Below are 14,352 nucleotides of genomic sequence, written 5' to 3'. Positions count from 1 at the left end.
CTCAAACCTAACCCACCTCGTCGCCATGGCGACCTGCCCCCGCCCCTTCCGGCGGCCACTCGGAAGCGGCGGGGCGGAAGCGGCCGGGGGCGCCGCGGTGGGCTGAGGCGGGGGCGGATGAGCGGGCGGCGGGGGCGGCTGTGCGGGGCGCAGGGCCCCGCGGGAGGCCGGCAGGTAACGGCGATCGGCCTCACGGGACTCCCTCGCCCGCGCCGGGGAGGGAGAGGTTGGTCGGGTAGCCCGCTGGGCTGGGCCGGGCCGGGCCGGGCCGGGCTGGGCCGGGCCGGGCGGGCCGTGGGAGCTGGGGGCCTGGCCTGCGCCCTTCGGCCCGGCCGCAGCGCGGCCTTGCGGTTTGGCCCGGCCTGGCCCTTTCCGGCTGGCAGCTGCGGTCGGTGGCTCCGTGCGGTCGCTCTCCGCCCTGGCAGGTAGGCCCCTGTCCGCGGAGAGGGCGGCAGCCCGGAGGTGCGGTTGCCCCAGCTGCTCGCCCGGCGGTGCTCGGCGGGGCGGTTATGGCAGGGCCTGGACGGATCGGACTCCACGTCCCTCGCGGGGTTTGCACCTGCGCCTCCCTAGCTAGGCCCTCCCTCGGCCTCCCACTTCTAGGACCTGGCTTCAGCGTGGGCGGGGAGGCTGTTCGGAAAGCAGCTGGCCTGTAGGAGGGCACGGATGGACGCCCCCCTGGGCCATCCTGTGCAGGCTCCTTTTCGCCCACCACCTCGCCATCTGCCAGAAGCCAGCAGGTTTCAGCCTTGCGGGGAGCTATGAGTCATTGTCTGTGGGGTTTTTTCCTATTGAAATTGTTTCCACGCTGAAACAGATGAGTAAGGTTTGGGGAGGTGTGAGGTAGCAGGCGTATGTCATCTGAGATCTAGGAAGGTGTTTGCCAAAGCCGTGGCTGATGGGGAATGTAGCTGCAACAGAAATGTTTCCACAAATTAAAATTACGTTTGGTGGAATTTCTTAAGTGAACGTTTCAAGTATAGTGAGGTACTGTGGTGTTCAAATGTGAAAGCAAGATTTACTTGAATTTTCACATCTCACTGGGAATGATACTAAAGATTTAAGGACTGGAGGTTTTGAGCTAGTGAGTTTTTTTTCATACAGCTATCTAGCTGAGTTTAAAAATGAAATGGCATAGGGACATAGTATCAGAGGGCAAAGACATCTAAGGAACATGTTAGTGCTGTGCAAATTTTATTCACTTCGTAATTGACAGCCTGATGTGAGTCAGTATTAAACTAACATCTCAAAATAGTGCTAGAAGGCACTGCTACTGGAATTGTTGTCAATGGTATAATACCTTCATAAAAGCAAAACAAAAAACCTAATTGGGTATACTAAATGTTTTGGCTCCTTGTCATTAGATATTCTAGCCTTCTGTGCATCTGTGGATGTGATGTTTGGGCTGTCTAGGTAGACTGCTGCAACAGATAAGAGTATTTGGCTACGTAATTGTAATGATATGCTTGTTGTTACTTTACTGTTTAATATAACTAATGTAAAATGATTGTGCAAAGTAGTAGTAGTCATTAGTATAGGAACTTCTGATGCCTCTGGCTCCATTACACTGAATGGAACTTTTTTGTTACTACTTTTGGAGGAAAGGATACTTCAGTACAATTAACCACTGAAAATGTTGTGTTTAAGTAAAATGCTGATTTAGTTTCTTAGTGATATTTTTTGCTCCTAGATTACTTTTTTTTTTTTTTTCAGTACCCCAAGTGTGACCATAAAATATGATTCTTTGCCTGCTGCACCAAACTTCTTAAGTACTTTTTTTGCCATTTGGTCACCTGGCTTCAACTACAATGGTAAGTTATGATTCAGGTAATCTATTTTCAGGTCTTTTCACTCTAGTCTGTTAGCTGCCTGGCTGATGAGGAGAATGCCATTAATGTTTCTAATTTTCTTTAAAAAACCCTGATACTGCTTGTGACTTCTGAGTTATGATATTTCTTTTTTTAGGGATGTCTTCATTCATAGCTTGTAAATACTTCTAAACAAATACTTGCTGTCTAGTGCATCACAAGAGTTACCATATAAAGCTAGTGGCATGTTTTTAGTCATGACTGGTGTTAGACAGTTGAGTACAAAGTATAAATCCTGCTTCCATATAGTATTCTAGCCACAGGTGATGATATTGCCATGGATTTTTACCTGTTGTCAGTCAGTGAACTGAATGTCTGAAATCGTGCAGTTATCCACTAGACCTATGCAGAAAACATGAATATTTGACATATTCATATAAACACCTAAACGCTTTAAGATTTTAATGTTCTGCAGTGGCAGGTTCTAATGTCACATCAAGTGCTTTTCTTTTGATAACAGGTAAGAAATTTTGTATTAGAGACACTGTAGGTGAATGTAAAAAGCCTCATTATTTTTGCTGTATATTTCTTCACTGTTACTGTAGTATGCTTTTCTCCCCTGAATTGTGTTCTAATGTATGAAATAGCTGGTACTGCTATGTATTGGACATGGCTCATATGCCATCTGTTCCTTGAGGTTCAAGTAAAGTTATTTGCTTTCATGAACCGTTGATAGCAATGGGTTAAACTGAGGAAACAACACAAATAAATAAATGTGTATATATATACACACATATATGGGAAGGTGTACCTATTACAAGTGTTTCGAAGCTTTACTGAAGTGGAAGATTCTCCAAAACACTTCTTTCTTTTTTGAATAGTGTAACCTAGACTTTCTACTTGTCATCTCTAATTGCTTTGATTAGTATTTGTTATTACTTCTATTAGGTGTAATTTGTGTTCTACTTTTAATTAAAATTGCCTGTCATTGTTCTAAGACTTCATAATTTAGTCAAAACCTTGCAACTGTAGATACTTCGTAGTGGGATTAATTACTGTTGATGCACTTACATGAGGTTTCAGCTGCTAAGTTTAGTATGTGCCAAAGAATGTTTGAGCCCATCTTCTAACAATAAATTCATATCAGTAGTAATAGAGTTTTTGTACTGTATTTTATGTATGTGGATGTGTAAATGCTAAATGTACTTTCTAAAAATACCTTTGTAATTTTTGCAGCAACAAGCTTTAGAACTGGCGTTGGATCGTGCAGAGGTAAGGAGCAGCTGCATTATTTGCTTGCACGTAATATATTGGTCTCGCAGTTACAAAATTACTGTTGTATTTTTATATTTCTTTTGAAAAGCAGTGGAGGAGCATGTTATCTAAATATGTGCGTGTGTATATATATAAATAATCACCCATACATGTAACACTGATTTTGCAAAATTGTCACGAAAATTGATGTGTTACATATTTGTCTCTTACCTGTTGTACTGAGAACATCCTCAGGTGCAATGATGATAGACTATGCAAGACTTCAGTTTTCCCCTTTTAAACCAGCGCACAGAGCTGTACATGACACAATCAGAGCTGTACAGTGGTGATTCAGAGAGAGCTGGCAGAAATATATTGCAAAATCCAGTTTGTGTTTTTAAGGGTAGCCCAGTTAGAACAAAGAGGCAAGTGACTTCACATTCACGTTCTTTCATGCTGACATCTGGTATAACGGTTACCTTGAACCCTACTATGGGAAATACATGTTTCTGTGGGAGAACCTGTCTTCATTGAAATTCTGAACTAAGCTGTTAATCAAAATACTTTAGACAAACAATAGAGACTTGGAAAAACCTTGTTAGCATATAAGATATATTTAATGTAGGATGATATCTATCTTCCTCTTTTTCAATTCAAATATTTAAGGTACATGAATTCTATTTATAATACATAGCTCTATAGGGAAAACTACTGTAAATGCAAGAAAAAAGGGGAAAATTAGACTTCCTGAAATTGGTTATGTTGAGGAGTACTTGATTTGTAAATAGTGTCGAGCCAGTATGTGTGAATTTGATTGTATCTTAGCACGTTAACTTAGTACAGTAGTGTTAGTAACTACTACAGTAGTGTTTACTACTGTAATTACAAAACATGAATGTAAAAATCAAGACTTTGCTTGCAACTCATGCCATAGCCATGAAATGCTGTGTTTCACAACTAAATTGAGATGTGTCCTTGTTGATGGCTGTGACATACACTAGATCATGTTTGTGCACTTTTGAAACAGTCATGTACCATAGTAGTTAATTACTTTCTGTACCCATAGAACACTGGTAATGATCTAAAGTTGCATGGTAGCTAGAATTAAATTTCTTTGTAAAATATGTTATTTTTTTGTTTACTTTTCTCTTCTAGTATATCATTGAAAGTGCCCGTCAGAGACCTCCCAAAAGAAAATATTTATCCAGTGGAAGGTAGTAAGAGTTTCAATATTTAGTTTTTAAATAGCATTTCTTTGTTTTAATTTTGGTTACATTTTAAGCTTTTTTTAATTTCAGAAAATCTGTATTTCAAAAACTCTATGATTTATATATAGAAGAATGTGAAAAAGAGCCTGAGATAAAGGTAAGTGGAAATTTCTGAGAAGCTTTTCATTGCTTTCTGAACAGGCAAGTTCAGAAAATACTTCTTTTATTTCACTTTAATTCCTTTGTTAAAAAAAGAATAAATTCTGGTTCCTGTATTAGTTATGTAAGTCTAACACTACAAGGAGAAACAATTGTTATGACTTTTACGGACTAAACTGTGTAACTTAATAGCATCATCTTAGTTCCGTTTAAAATAAAAACTGATGGGTGATGGGAGGAGCAGTGGCTACCTGGTAACCCTAAATCTGTTTTTGAAGGTATTAAGGTTGAATGCTGGCAGGGGATTGTAAATTTTGTGCTCGAGTTGCTTTTCTTTATATGAAAAGAGAGAATTTCGAAAGAATGGTCTAGAATGCAGAGGTGTAGCTAACAAGTTTAATAGATAACAGTACTATTAAAAGAACTGAGTGATATAATGTGAACAGTAAGGACTAGACTGGCTTGAGCAACCTGTTCATTCTGACTTAGTCCTGCGTCACTGCAGTCAGTTGTGGTCTACTTCAGGGCAAATGTCAATGCCACGTGCATTGTTGTCAGTATCGCTGTTTCAGAATCAATCACCTAGTATGACTGCCATGGGAAAAAATACAGACAGTTTTTTAGAATCTGTACTTTGTTTTAAATTCAGATTTGTTTCTTGAATAACTGATGAACTGCTAAGATGTCTTGTGAAATTTTTTTCATAATGTTAACAAAGAAGCTCAAACAGGCTTAGCAACAATAAATCAAAGGTGTAAAAAAGCACAAGCTGCTTTGCTGAACTGTGAATATCAAATGGAATGAGGAGAAGAAAAAGTGTGGAATCTGTTGTATTGCTGCTTCCCAAGGAAGCAAAAAGCTATGAGAAGACAAATGTGAATGAGATGTTAGTTACAGAGCACCTGTAATTCTTTTTGATGATTCTGATGTAGTTGGTTTTATTTAGCATATGATGCTGATTCAAATAACAGACGTGAGTAAGTTGTTAAGCAAATTACATACTTGAAAAGATTAAAATATCAATAGTGAATGAGTTACAAGATATTTGAGCAGCAGGGAGATGATTTGGCTTGCTAGACATCTGGGGAAAAAGAGTAGATTTTCAATGCAATAGTTGTTGCTAAACTAGAAGGCACTTGGCAAACTTACCCAACTATAATAAAATTGAAGCAGTGAAGAGAGTTATCACAGTAGATGAAGTGGATTATTGCTGATCTAGATTTGAGTAAAATCTAAAGTTCTTTGTTGAAGACTTGGAAGCTTATTATGATAAAAAAAATTGTATTTAGAGCCCTTATTCATTGAGCTAAGATGTGGATAGTTAATAGATATGTTGGTCTTATGTTATGGATTATGATTCTTGAAAATGAGAAGCTCAAAGATCAAGGTGCAAAGGTTAGAAGATAATCCTATTGTGAAACTTCATCCATGGGCATAGGGCTGCTTACTTGTATATACATTTGCACAATAAAACTGAAGAAGGAAATTATATTCTAGGTAGAGTTTTGCCAATTGTATCTTAAATGCATCTTGAAGGTTTTAGTGTGCAGGACTGTCAAGGTTTCTATTGTAGTATTGTACCATTTTTATGGTACAAGTTGTAATTATGTTGTCCACTCGGCAGCAGTTCTTAAATCAGCACTGAATATTATTCTTCAGTCTTAACTTTCTCCCTTTATCTTAGCTCTTGTAATACTGCATTTCTCCTATGTTCCTATTTTCTACCCTGCAGTTTACTTAGTCACTCATATCCTTCTTCTTGTGCTCCTGGGGAAGACCAGATTTTCCACAATAATTCACAAAGGACTAATTAATTATTCATCCTCTATTAGTCCAGTCTACCCAGCTTCATTACTTCTCAGCGTCTCTTCTGCATGTGCCTCTGCGCACTAGAGAGAGAACTAACTGTGCTGAGGTGATTATCTAGAGTAATTTGTTTCTAGTGTGCCGCATTCCTGTACCTAAAAGTTGAAAGAAATAAAAATCAAAACAATAATTTTGGAAGCAGTCTTAAACACGAATGTAAAAACAGACCTGTTGTGTGGACTGGAAGGATCTGTGCTAGGCAGGTATATCTGAGGGGCTCCACTACAAAAAAAAAAAATTAAAAAAAAAATTAAAAATCACTGATCAGTCACCTATTCTCAGTGATGCCTTCTGGGAGCTGCACATGGTAGCATCAGTGTGCAAGCATGAAAGCGTCTCAGAGTAATGAAAGTTTCAGAATACTTTTAATGAAAGTCACTTCAGTTCCACGTTGGACTAGTGCAAAAATAGTAAAGCACATATCTGCTACTTTGCTGTAGAAGTGCTTCTGAGAGGTACTCTGGTAGCTGTGGGGAATGAGTAATTACAATACATGAATAAACAAAATAGTGCCAGATAACAGTGGGATTTGATTTTTTTTGTTTGTTTTGGTGGGATTTTTTTTGTTTGTTTTGGTGGGATTTTTTTGTCCTTGATTAATCTCTAATGGTGATAAGTGATACGCAGGGTTGGATGTGTTTGGGCAATTCTATAAAAAATCGTCTTCCATACATCTTTCTGTTCTTGAGCATGTAAGGTAAAGAAACAATTGACTGTAAGAATGCACTTTAAAATAAAGATAACCTCGTTAGGGTGAAACAATCAGACTTTGTTCAGACCACAGTATTCCTGAGGTTTGATCTGCAAAAACTTACCTTAGGTGTTACTTATGAAACAAATGTTTTCTTGCTTCCACTACAGAGGCTGCATGGCCTTTGTCTTTATGAGCTGCGTTAATACTAGTCTCTATTAAAATGTCAGCCTAAAGATTGACACAGCCAGTTACATCCTAGTGGAGGTATACTTAATTATGAGTTGCAGTCTTCTGTCGGGATCTGATTTGGTTCGGCTAGGTCATAGGCGTCTTTAGGCTTGAGTTTATTCCTTGTATTTTGTAACCAAAAACTGATGCTTCCTCAAGTTGTTTTATCGAGTTAGGTTTTATTTTTCGGTCAATGTATAAAAAACTCCACTTTGTTTTTTCTGCTTCCTAAAAGAACAACGTTTAGTGTTGTTCGTGAAGTTAGTTTTTCAAATAGTTAGTAGTTCTATTGAAGTGAAGACAAAATTGTACCTTCTAAGGTGCATCTTTTATACCTTTGCAAAGTGGTGCTGGGATTAAGGAAAAGTGTCAAAGTCAAGGGAAGAACCTGGGGTGTTGTTTTAGACTTCCATTTCACAGAGATGTAGTAAATAGCAACAGGAGCTTTTTTATGGAGGTGACCTCTTTATTTTATGTTTCCTAACCAGCTTTTCAGTCATAAAGGTGAGTGGGAAAAGTGATGTAAGATGCTACAGTGAGGGCCAAGAAAAGCAGTCATGGTAAAGATAAAATCGTAATTTTGTGTAACACTGGTGCACTGTTGGAGGAGTAGGTATTAAAATTAACATTTCACTTATGGCCAAGGACAGAGGAGTAACGAACATAGCATAAAATCACTACTTCAATCCTTTTTGGCAGGAGTACTCAGTATTCTTTATTCAATGGTAGTCATCAGAAGTCACTGGGAGCGTAAGAAAGCGCCTGTGCCTTCTCTGTGCTGCTTCCCAGCCATCACACAGTCACTGCGGTGCGTGTTCAGGAGGGGGAAGCGCTGCTTTTCTGTGGATGAAGTCAGAGAGGGTTAGGAGTTTTAGCTGGTGTAACAGAGCGGTATAACTGGCCTGGTTGCTTGGTGTCTGAACTCTTGCGATATACTGCAATGAACACTTAAGAAATGTAATACACCTCAGGCTGCTCCTTGATCTTTAAAATCTTTCCAGACAACACCTGAGCTAATGCTTAATATCAGCTCTGAGCTAGTATCTCTAATAGCCAGCTCAAAGGAGAAAGGTGATTTTTGTAGTCATAAAAATTTTTCATGCTTAGTTAAACGTAACTTTACCTGTTTATTTATATGCTTGTACTTAAAATGCCAATTTACTCCAGTGCCTTAGAGAGGCTTTGTATTTTAAAATGTGCTTAGAATATGTCTTAAGAAGTTCAAGTCATATGAATGCAGTGTCAAAAATGTTCTTAGGCTTGTGTTATTGTTCTCTCTTCTTTCCTTTACCTGTCTTCCCCCTTAAACATCCTAACCCTTCAAAAAATGAAACAAGCCAAAAAAACCCCCAAGCCATAACTGGCCAACTATTGTTGAACAAAACCTAGAAGTTAAAACTAACATGTCATTCACCAAATAAGTTTAAACTAGAGAGCGATGTGAATAACATAATTTAATTACTTTTACAATTGAATTACCATTATATATTTTACTTATGAGGTGTTTAAGGAGCAGAGGCCTTCCATAAAAATAAATCTCATGGCTATTTCTTGCATGTGTAGACAAATTTCTGGGGGAAAAAGATGAACTGTTTATTAAGAAATTCTATGAGTGGTTACTAATTAGTATAAATTATTCAGTGCCTGTATTTTGGATGGAATAATGCCCTTAATTGAATAATCCTTTTTCTTCAGCTCATGAAAATAGAGAAGTTGAATTAGAAATGTTAACAGTATTATTAGTAACAACTTCTAGAAGCAGTATTAGTTCTGTCCCAATGATAGAGGAATGGAATTGGGTTGTGCGTGTTTTTATTGCTTTCTTTCTTATTTTTAAATATAACTTTAGTATAAATAATTAATTTCTTCTTAAACTCTGTTACATAACCTGATGATCCTTTTTTCAATCAACTCTTAAAGAATTCTCATATTCCTTTCTGTCCTCCTAATGCCATTGCATAACTAAATATGAAAGTATTAATCTATCCAACACTGAGAAAGAACTTTTCCATCAAAAGATGACAATATCTCAATTCTTAAGAGAAAAGATGTCAGAGTAGCTGAGTGTTGACTTTGCTCTCCAATGGCAATTACTGTGTTAAAGTGAAAGCCCAACAGCTCTATCCCCTACTCAGCAATGTGCCTGAAAATTGAAGCAACGCATGTGCAGTCTCTTGTTTGGTGGTAGATGTAGGGGGTTGTTAATAGGACTATTAACATTTTGCATAATGGGATGCATCACCAGAGTCCTATATGAGGAACTGGCTTTCCTGAGTAGTCTCTACCTTTACTGTTGAGTATGGCTTGTTTTCTTATTCTCCCCTGCTCCTCCAGCTCTTTCCTCATTAATTCTCCAGGATTTATGTGCTACTTTGTCCTTTTCCTTGTGTTATTTTACACAAGTTCTAAACTGTAAAAGGCGGTAGGATGTAGTCACCATAGTTCATGATCCATGGGGAAGAGTTAACTTTAGGCAATGGTTCCAAAACAATGTAGCAGGAGATGAAAAAGATTTTCCTCCTTTTTTTCTGCATACCTGTTAAAATGATCTGCTGCATTATATTGCTGTGGGATTTGGGGGTTTGTTTTCAATACTTGTCTCTTAGGAACAGTTCCCCTACAAGTGATGATTCTGCTTTCTGTCTTCCCAATATCTCTAGAAATATAAATTTGTTCAGAAAGAGAGAGCCCACTACTACTTCGTTGGGTGTATGTGAAATGTGTAGTTGGACAGTCAGTGCTAGAGTTACCTTCCAGTGAATGGCTCCACCTAGACCTGTTATTCGGCTATGAAATCTATCCTCCAACCAGAAGGTGTAAAATTATCTGCGGTTTAGAATTCATTGTTTTAAGTTCTTGGGGTACTTTTCAAATGTTTAAATTTGTAGGGTGTGCATGGGGTCTTTGAAATGTACTAATTAATTTAAAAAATCTGTTCTCATGGAAAAGATCATTCTTACAATTAAAAAAGGGAATAGTCTCTGCAGATGCTGGATCAGATTTCAGCAAATACAGACTAGGCAATGCAATTAAGAAAGCTTCCAAATGCTGTAATTTAGTATTTTGATCCTGGAAAGAAACACGTGCTTCTGTTAAGAATATTTGAAAGTACTAAATGTTTTGTTGTTATAAAACAACGTATAGGGGTATAACTGATGGTATGAATGGTGCTTATAGAAATGATAGAAATAATAGTGCACTGTAGATTTACAACATTGTAGCATAGGGTGATTCTTGTTAACTGTGTTGTCTGTGGACTTATAATTCAAGGTTTTCTTTTAATTTAAATGAGTTATTTTTTTTAAAAAAATCTGTATGTATAATAATACATAATGAATCTACTCTGCTGAATACAATACAATTAAATTTAACTGGGCTTGTTGTGTACTTTAACATTAATCTAAATAGTACTCATATTCTAGCAATTGTTTTTATTGCTACTAATTACTTGATAGTATTATGTTCATAAGCAATGTTTACTTTTAAAGCAGAAGCTGAGACGAAATGTGAATTTACTTGAGAAGCTGGTTATGCAGGAGACGTTGTCATGTCTGGTAGTGAACCTCTATCCGGGAAATGAGGGTTATTCACTTATGCTCAGGGGAAAAAATGGTTCAGGTAATATTTTTGCTATTTATTTTTAAAAATACTCAGAATGCTCTATTAATAGTTAGAATATATTGTTGCTTACCTTTAACCATTTAACTTCTAACATAATCCCTTGTGGAAAAAAAACCCAAACACAACTGTACTTGAACTAAAAATTTGCATAAAGATGTGAGGCGCTCAGAAGCGGTCTCTAAACGGTGTAAATCAGTAGATATGGGTCTTTTTGAGAGCCTTCCATTCTTTTCTTCCCCCTTGGCTTCCTGAGTTGCTTATCTGAGTTTCTCTCGCTTCAGGCTCCTGCTAAATTGTTTCTTTCACTGCTTTCTCAACCTGGGTTTGACTAAATGCTAGTTGCAGGGGGTTGGACTAGATGACCTTTAAAGGTCCCTTTCATCCCAAACTATTCTATGATAAATGCATCTGTGCTCCAGTTAAGTTGCATCTTCATGCTACTGGTACTACGATGTGCAATAAGAGCATATAGTGTATCAGCTGGGAGCAAAAATTTTGTCTCATTGAACTATAAAGGCGTGTTGCCTTCTGGTACAATAAGAGCAAAATCAAGCCCTGGGAACAGAAATGGATGTAAAAAAAAAAAACTATGCAAATAAAATTGCCTGTTTCCACTGGCACTGCTTTTTCCTGTGGCAAGCTTGTTTTATGTTTCATGTTGTTAAAATTTGAATTTGAAAGGCAAAAGAAAAGCAGTATGTTTTGTTTAAATTCAGATTCCGAGACCATTCGGCTGCCTTATGAGGAAGGAGAGCTGCTTGAATATTTGGATGCAGAGGAGCTACCACCTATTTTGGTTGATCTTTTAGAAAAATCTCAGGTTTGAAAGTTTTGTTTTCAAAATGAATTTATGTTTTGTACCCAGATAAACCTTGACTTTTTGAATGCTTCAATTAAGTGATTCCAACCATAAGATGTAAAATACTTGTGCATTTGGAACTGTAATACTTAATATGCCAAATAAAAATTTTATTGATATATAGGAAAAAAAAAATGCTGGGGACAAGGGTATAGAATAGAGATTGCTATGATAAAGGCTGCCAAACAACTTCTGTGTTCTAGCAAAATATCTTCTGTTCTTTGTCATTATGAAATACTTGACATGGGAATTTCTTTAAACTACATTGCTGGCATATGAAAACACTACATTTGGAGATTTGTTTTTTAGGTATGTTTATGTATGTAGTAAAGACCACTGGTCTGATTAAAATTAGTGATTAGTGTTATTCGTAGTGTCGCTGAATATTAAATGATATATTACAAACTTGGTTTTGGCGGCAGGGGCTGAGGCAGATTGGTAAATGTTTGTTTACAAGGGTTTTTTTGTATTTTGTTTCAACTAGGTTAATATTTTTCATTGTGGATGTGTCATAGCAGAAATACGTGACTATAGGCAGTCTGGTAACATGAAATCTCCAACATACCAAAGCAAGCACATTCTTTTGCGTCCTACAATGCAGGTAAGAACTGGTTTAAGTCATTTCTCACTGTAACAGTAGACTGGATATGAGCTGTTACTGAACATATGTTAAGAAATCCTATTATTTAGTTGAAAGCTAATTACCATTATGTCTTCCTCCTCAGACTTTAATTTGTGATGTGCATTCTATAACAAGTGACAACCACAAATGGACACAGGTGGGTTAGTAGTTATTTTAAAACTTTGCGGTGATGTGGTAGATACACAATAAAATAAAATTTCTTTAAATTATTAATTAATTTCTGCAATAAAAGCTGATAAACAAAACTGATCATATTTTTGTTTAATTTAAACTGTCAGTGATGTGCATAGTGCTGCACAGGATATGCTACCGAGAGTTGCCAAAGTAACTTGTTAATAGCATCTACCCACAAGATGCCATAGAAAACAATAGGGTTTGCTAAAAGTTTTGTAGAACCAGACCTTAATTTTTTGTAATGCAGAATGACAGTATTGGAGTTACTCTTAACTAGTTTACCTTACTTCATTCCTCTTCAGCATTTGTCCCCAGAACAGCAGCTGGAGTCTAATGACGCAATTGCTCCTCTAGCATCATTTTGCTGTTGATACTGTTACAATAAAGAGAATCCTAAGTAACTACAGTTGTACAGTTATAGTTAGTTAAATGCTGAATAGCATGGTGTACTCAATGTGTTTGTTTGTATTTCCTGTTCAAATGCTTTCGAAATTGTAATCTAAAGTCCTGGGTAGATCATCTTTATGGCACTGACTGACAGGCCATCAATATAAATCACTGACAGAAAATGTATTTCATTGCCACTAGTGTACTGTGTTTAAAATGAACAAAGAGAACACAAACGAAAAAAACAGAACATGCCATCTATTTTTCAGAAGGATTTCTTTTCCTATTGGAAACCCCACCCAAAGCTCTGTAATTCAAAATAATGGTTAGTGATACTTGACTGTTGAATATTTTCTTTTGTTGACTATCCCCACACAATTTTTTTCAGTTTTCTTTAAGATAATGTGCACGTATGCATAGGTATATTCAATTAATGTAAAAGTCTTCATATTTTTACATTTATTAATAGCTGTGTATATTACAGGAGGACAAACTCCTACTTGAGAGCCAACTTATTTTGGCTACAGCAGAGCCTTTGTGTCTTGATCCTTCAATAGCAGTGACCTGTACTACAAATAGACTCCTGTACAACAAGCAGAAGATGAACACTCGCCCCATGAAACGGTAGTTTTCAATGAGAAGTGTGTTGAGGCTTCCTTTGAAATTTTATGAAGTGTTTCAAAGAAAAATATAAGCAATGCTTTATGTGAAAATTTTGTTTCTCATATGCAGTGCTTAAAGTAATATCTACTTAAAAATTAGGAATATGAGTAACAGTCAAGAAATGATATCTTATTTTTAAGTACTCAATATTGAACTGTATTAATAGTAGATACTATAATATGCTTATTTTGGTATATCAAAAGAATGTGTGTATATATATTATTTTCTTACCATAATACAGTATTGCAGTTTTGATTCTGGTGGTTTGTTGGGTTTTTTGCATAATTCAAGTGTAAGATGAGTCAGATGGCTGCTCAGTAATGTAAAATATATAAATGGGTTATATTGGTCTCTGATTTGTTAAAAGCTCCTAAAAGAGTTGCATTCACTCTGTAGAATGAAAAAACTAACTTTGCATTGAAATACTATGCTGATGTATAATCAGTGGTAATGTCTAAAAAAGTATAAATGGTGAAATTGATCAAGCTGTCCTTAAAATTAGAACTTCGTGGTCAACAAACTTTCCACTAGAAAAATAGGCAAAGGTGTTAAATGGATGTCCAGAACAGCATTAATGTACCAATGGGTTTGGCATGAGACAAAGAATGGAAGGTAGTTACTGTGTTTATAGTTACATAAGTAGAACATCTATCTTTTGACAGAACTGAAATCTATGATAATACACAAATATTTTTAGCCTGGCAACTTTTGAGTTAATTACTCATTTTGACAATGTACTTCAATTATGCATTTCAAAAATAACCCCATTTGGATTGCTGAAACACACA

General features: G+C 37.0%; 1 protein-coding gene across 13 annotated transcripts in view; it reads left to right on the top strand.

Moving 5' to 3' along the window:
* Window positions 1-35: 35 nt before the first annotated feature.
* Window positions 36-14,352, top strand: part of SUPT20H (SPT20 homolog, SAGA complex component) — a 35,969-nt gene continuing 21,652 nt past the window's right edge. For 4 of the 13 annotated variants that reach the window (XM_063333000.1, XM_063333008.1, XM_063332964.1 and 1 more), the window contains exons 1-10: window positions 36-174; window positions 1,714-1,811; window positions 3,045-3,080; window positions 4,218-4,276; window positions 4,361-4,427; window positions 10,709-10,835; window positions 11,555-11,658; window positions 12,182-12,298; window positions 12,423-12,476; window positions 13,386-13,525. In XM_063333000.1, coding sequence (XP_063189070.1) covers window positions 1,809-1,811; window positions 3,045-3,080; window positions 4,218-4,276; window positions 4,361-4,427; window positions 10,709-10,835; window positions 11,555-11,658; window positions 12,182-12,298; window positions 12,423-12,476; window positions 13,386-13,525 — 707 coding nt within the window. In that variant the 5' untranslated portion in view covers window positions 36-174; window positions 1,714-1,808. Of the gene's footprint in view, window positions 175-248; window positions 426-1,713; window positions 1,812-3,044; window positions 3,081-4,217; window positions 4,277-4,360; window positions 4,428-10,705; window positions 10,836-11,554; window positions 11,659-12,181; window positions 12,299-12,422; window positions 12,477-13,385; window positions 13,526-14,352 lie in introns of those variants that run through there. The other 9 variants (XM_063332956.1, XM_063333036.1, XM_063332982.1 and 6 more) reach the window with 6 other exon arrangements.

This window comes from Chroicocephalus ridibundus, chromosome 1, assembly GCF_963924245.1.
Source record: "Chroicocephalus ridibundus chromosome 1, bChrRid1.1, whole genome shotgun sequence".
Taxonomy (NCBI): domain Eukaryota; kingdom Metazoa; phylum Chordata; class Aves; order Charadriiformes; family Laridae; genus Chroicocephalus; species Chroicocephalus ridibundus.
This window is presented reverse-complemented; position numbering and strand designations above follow the sequence as displayed.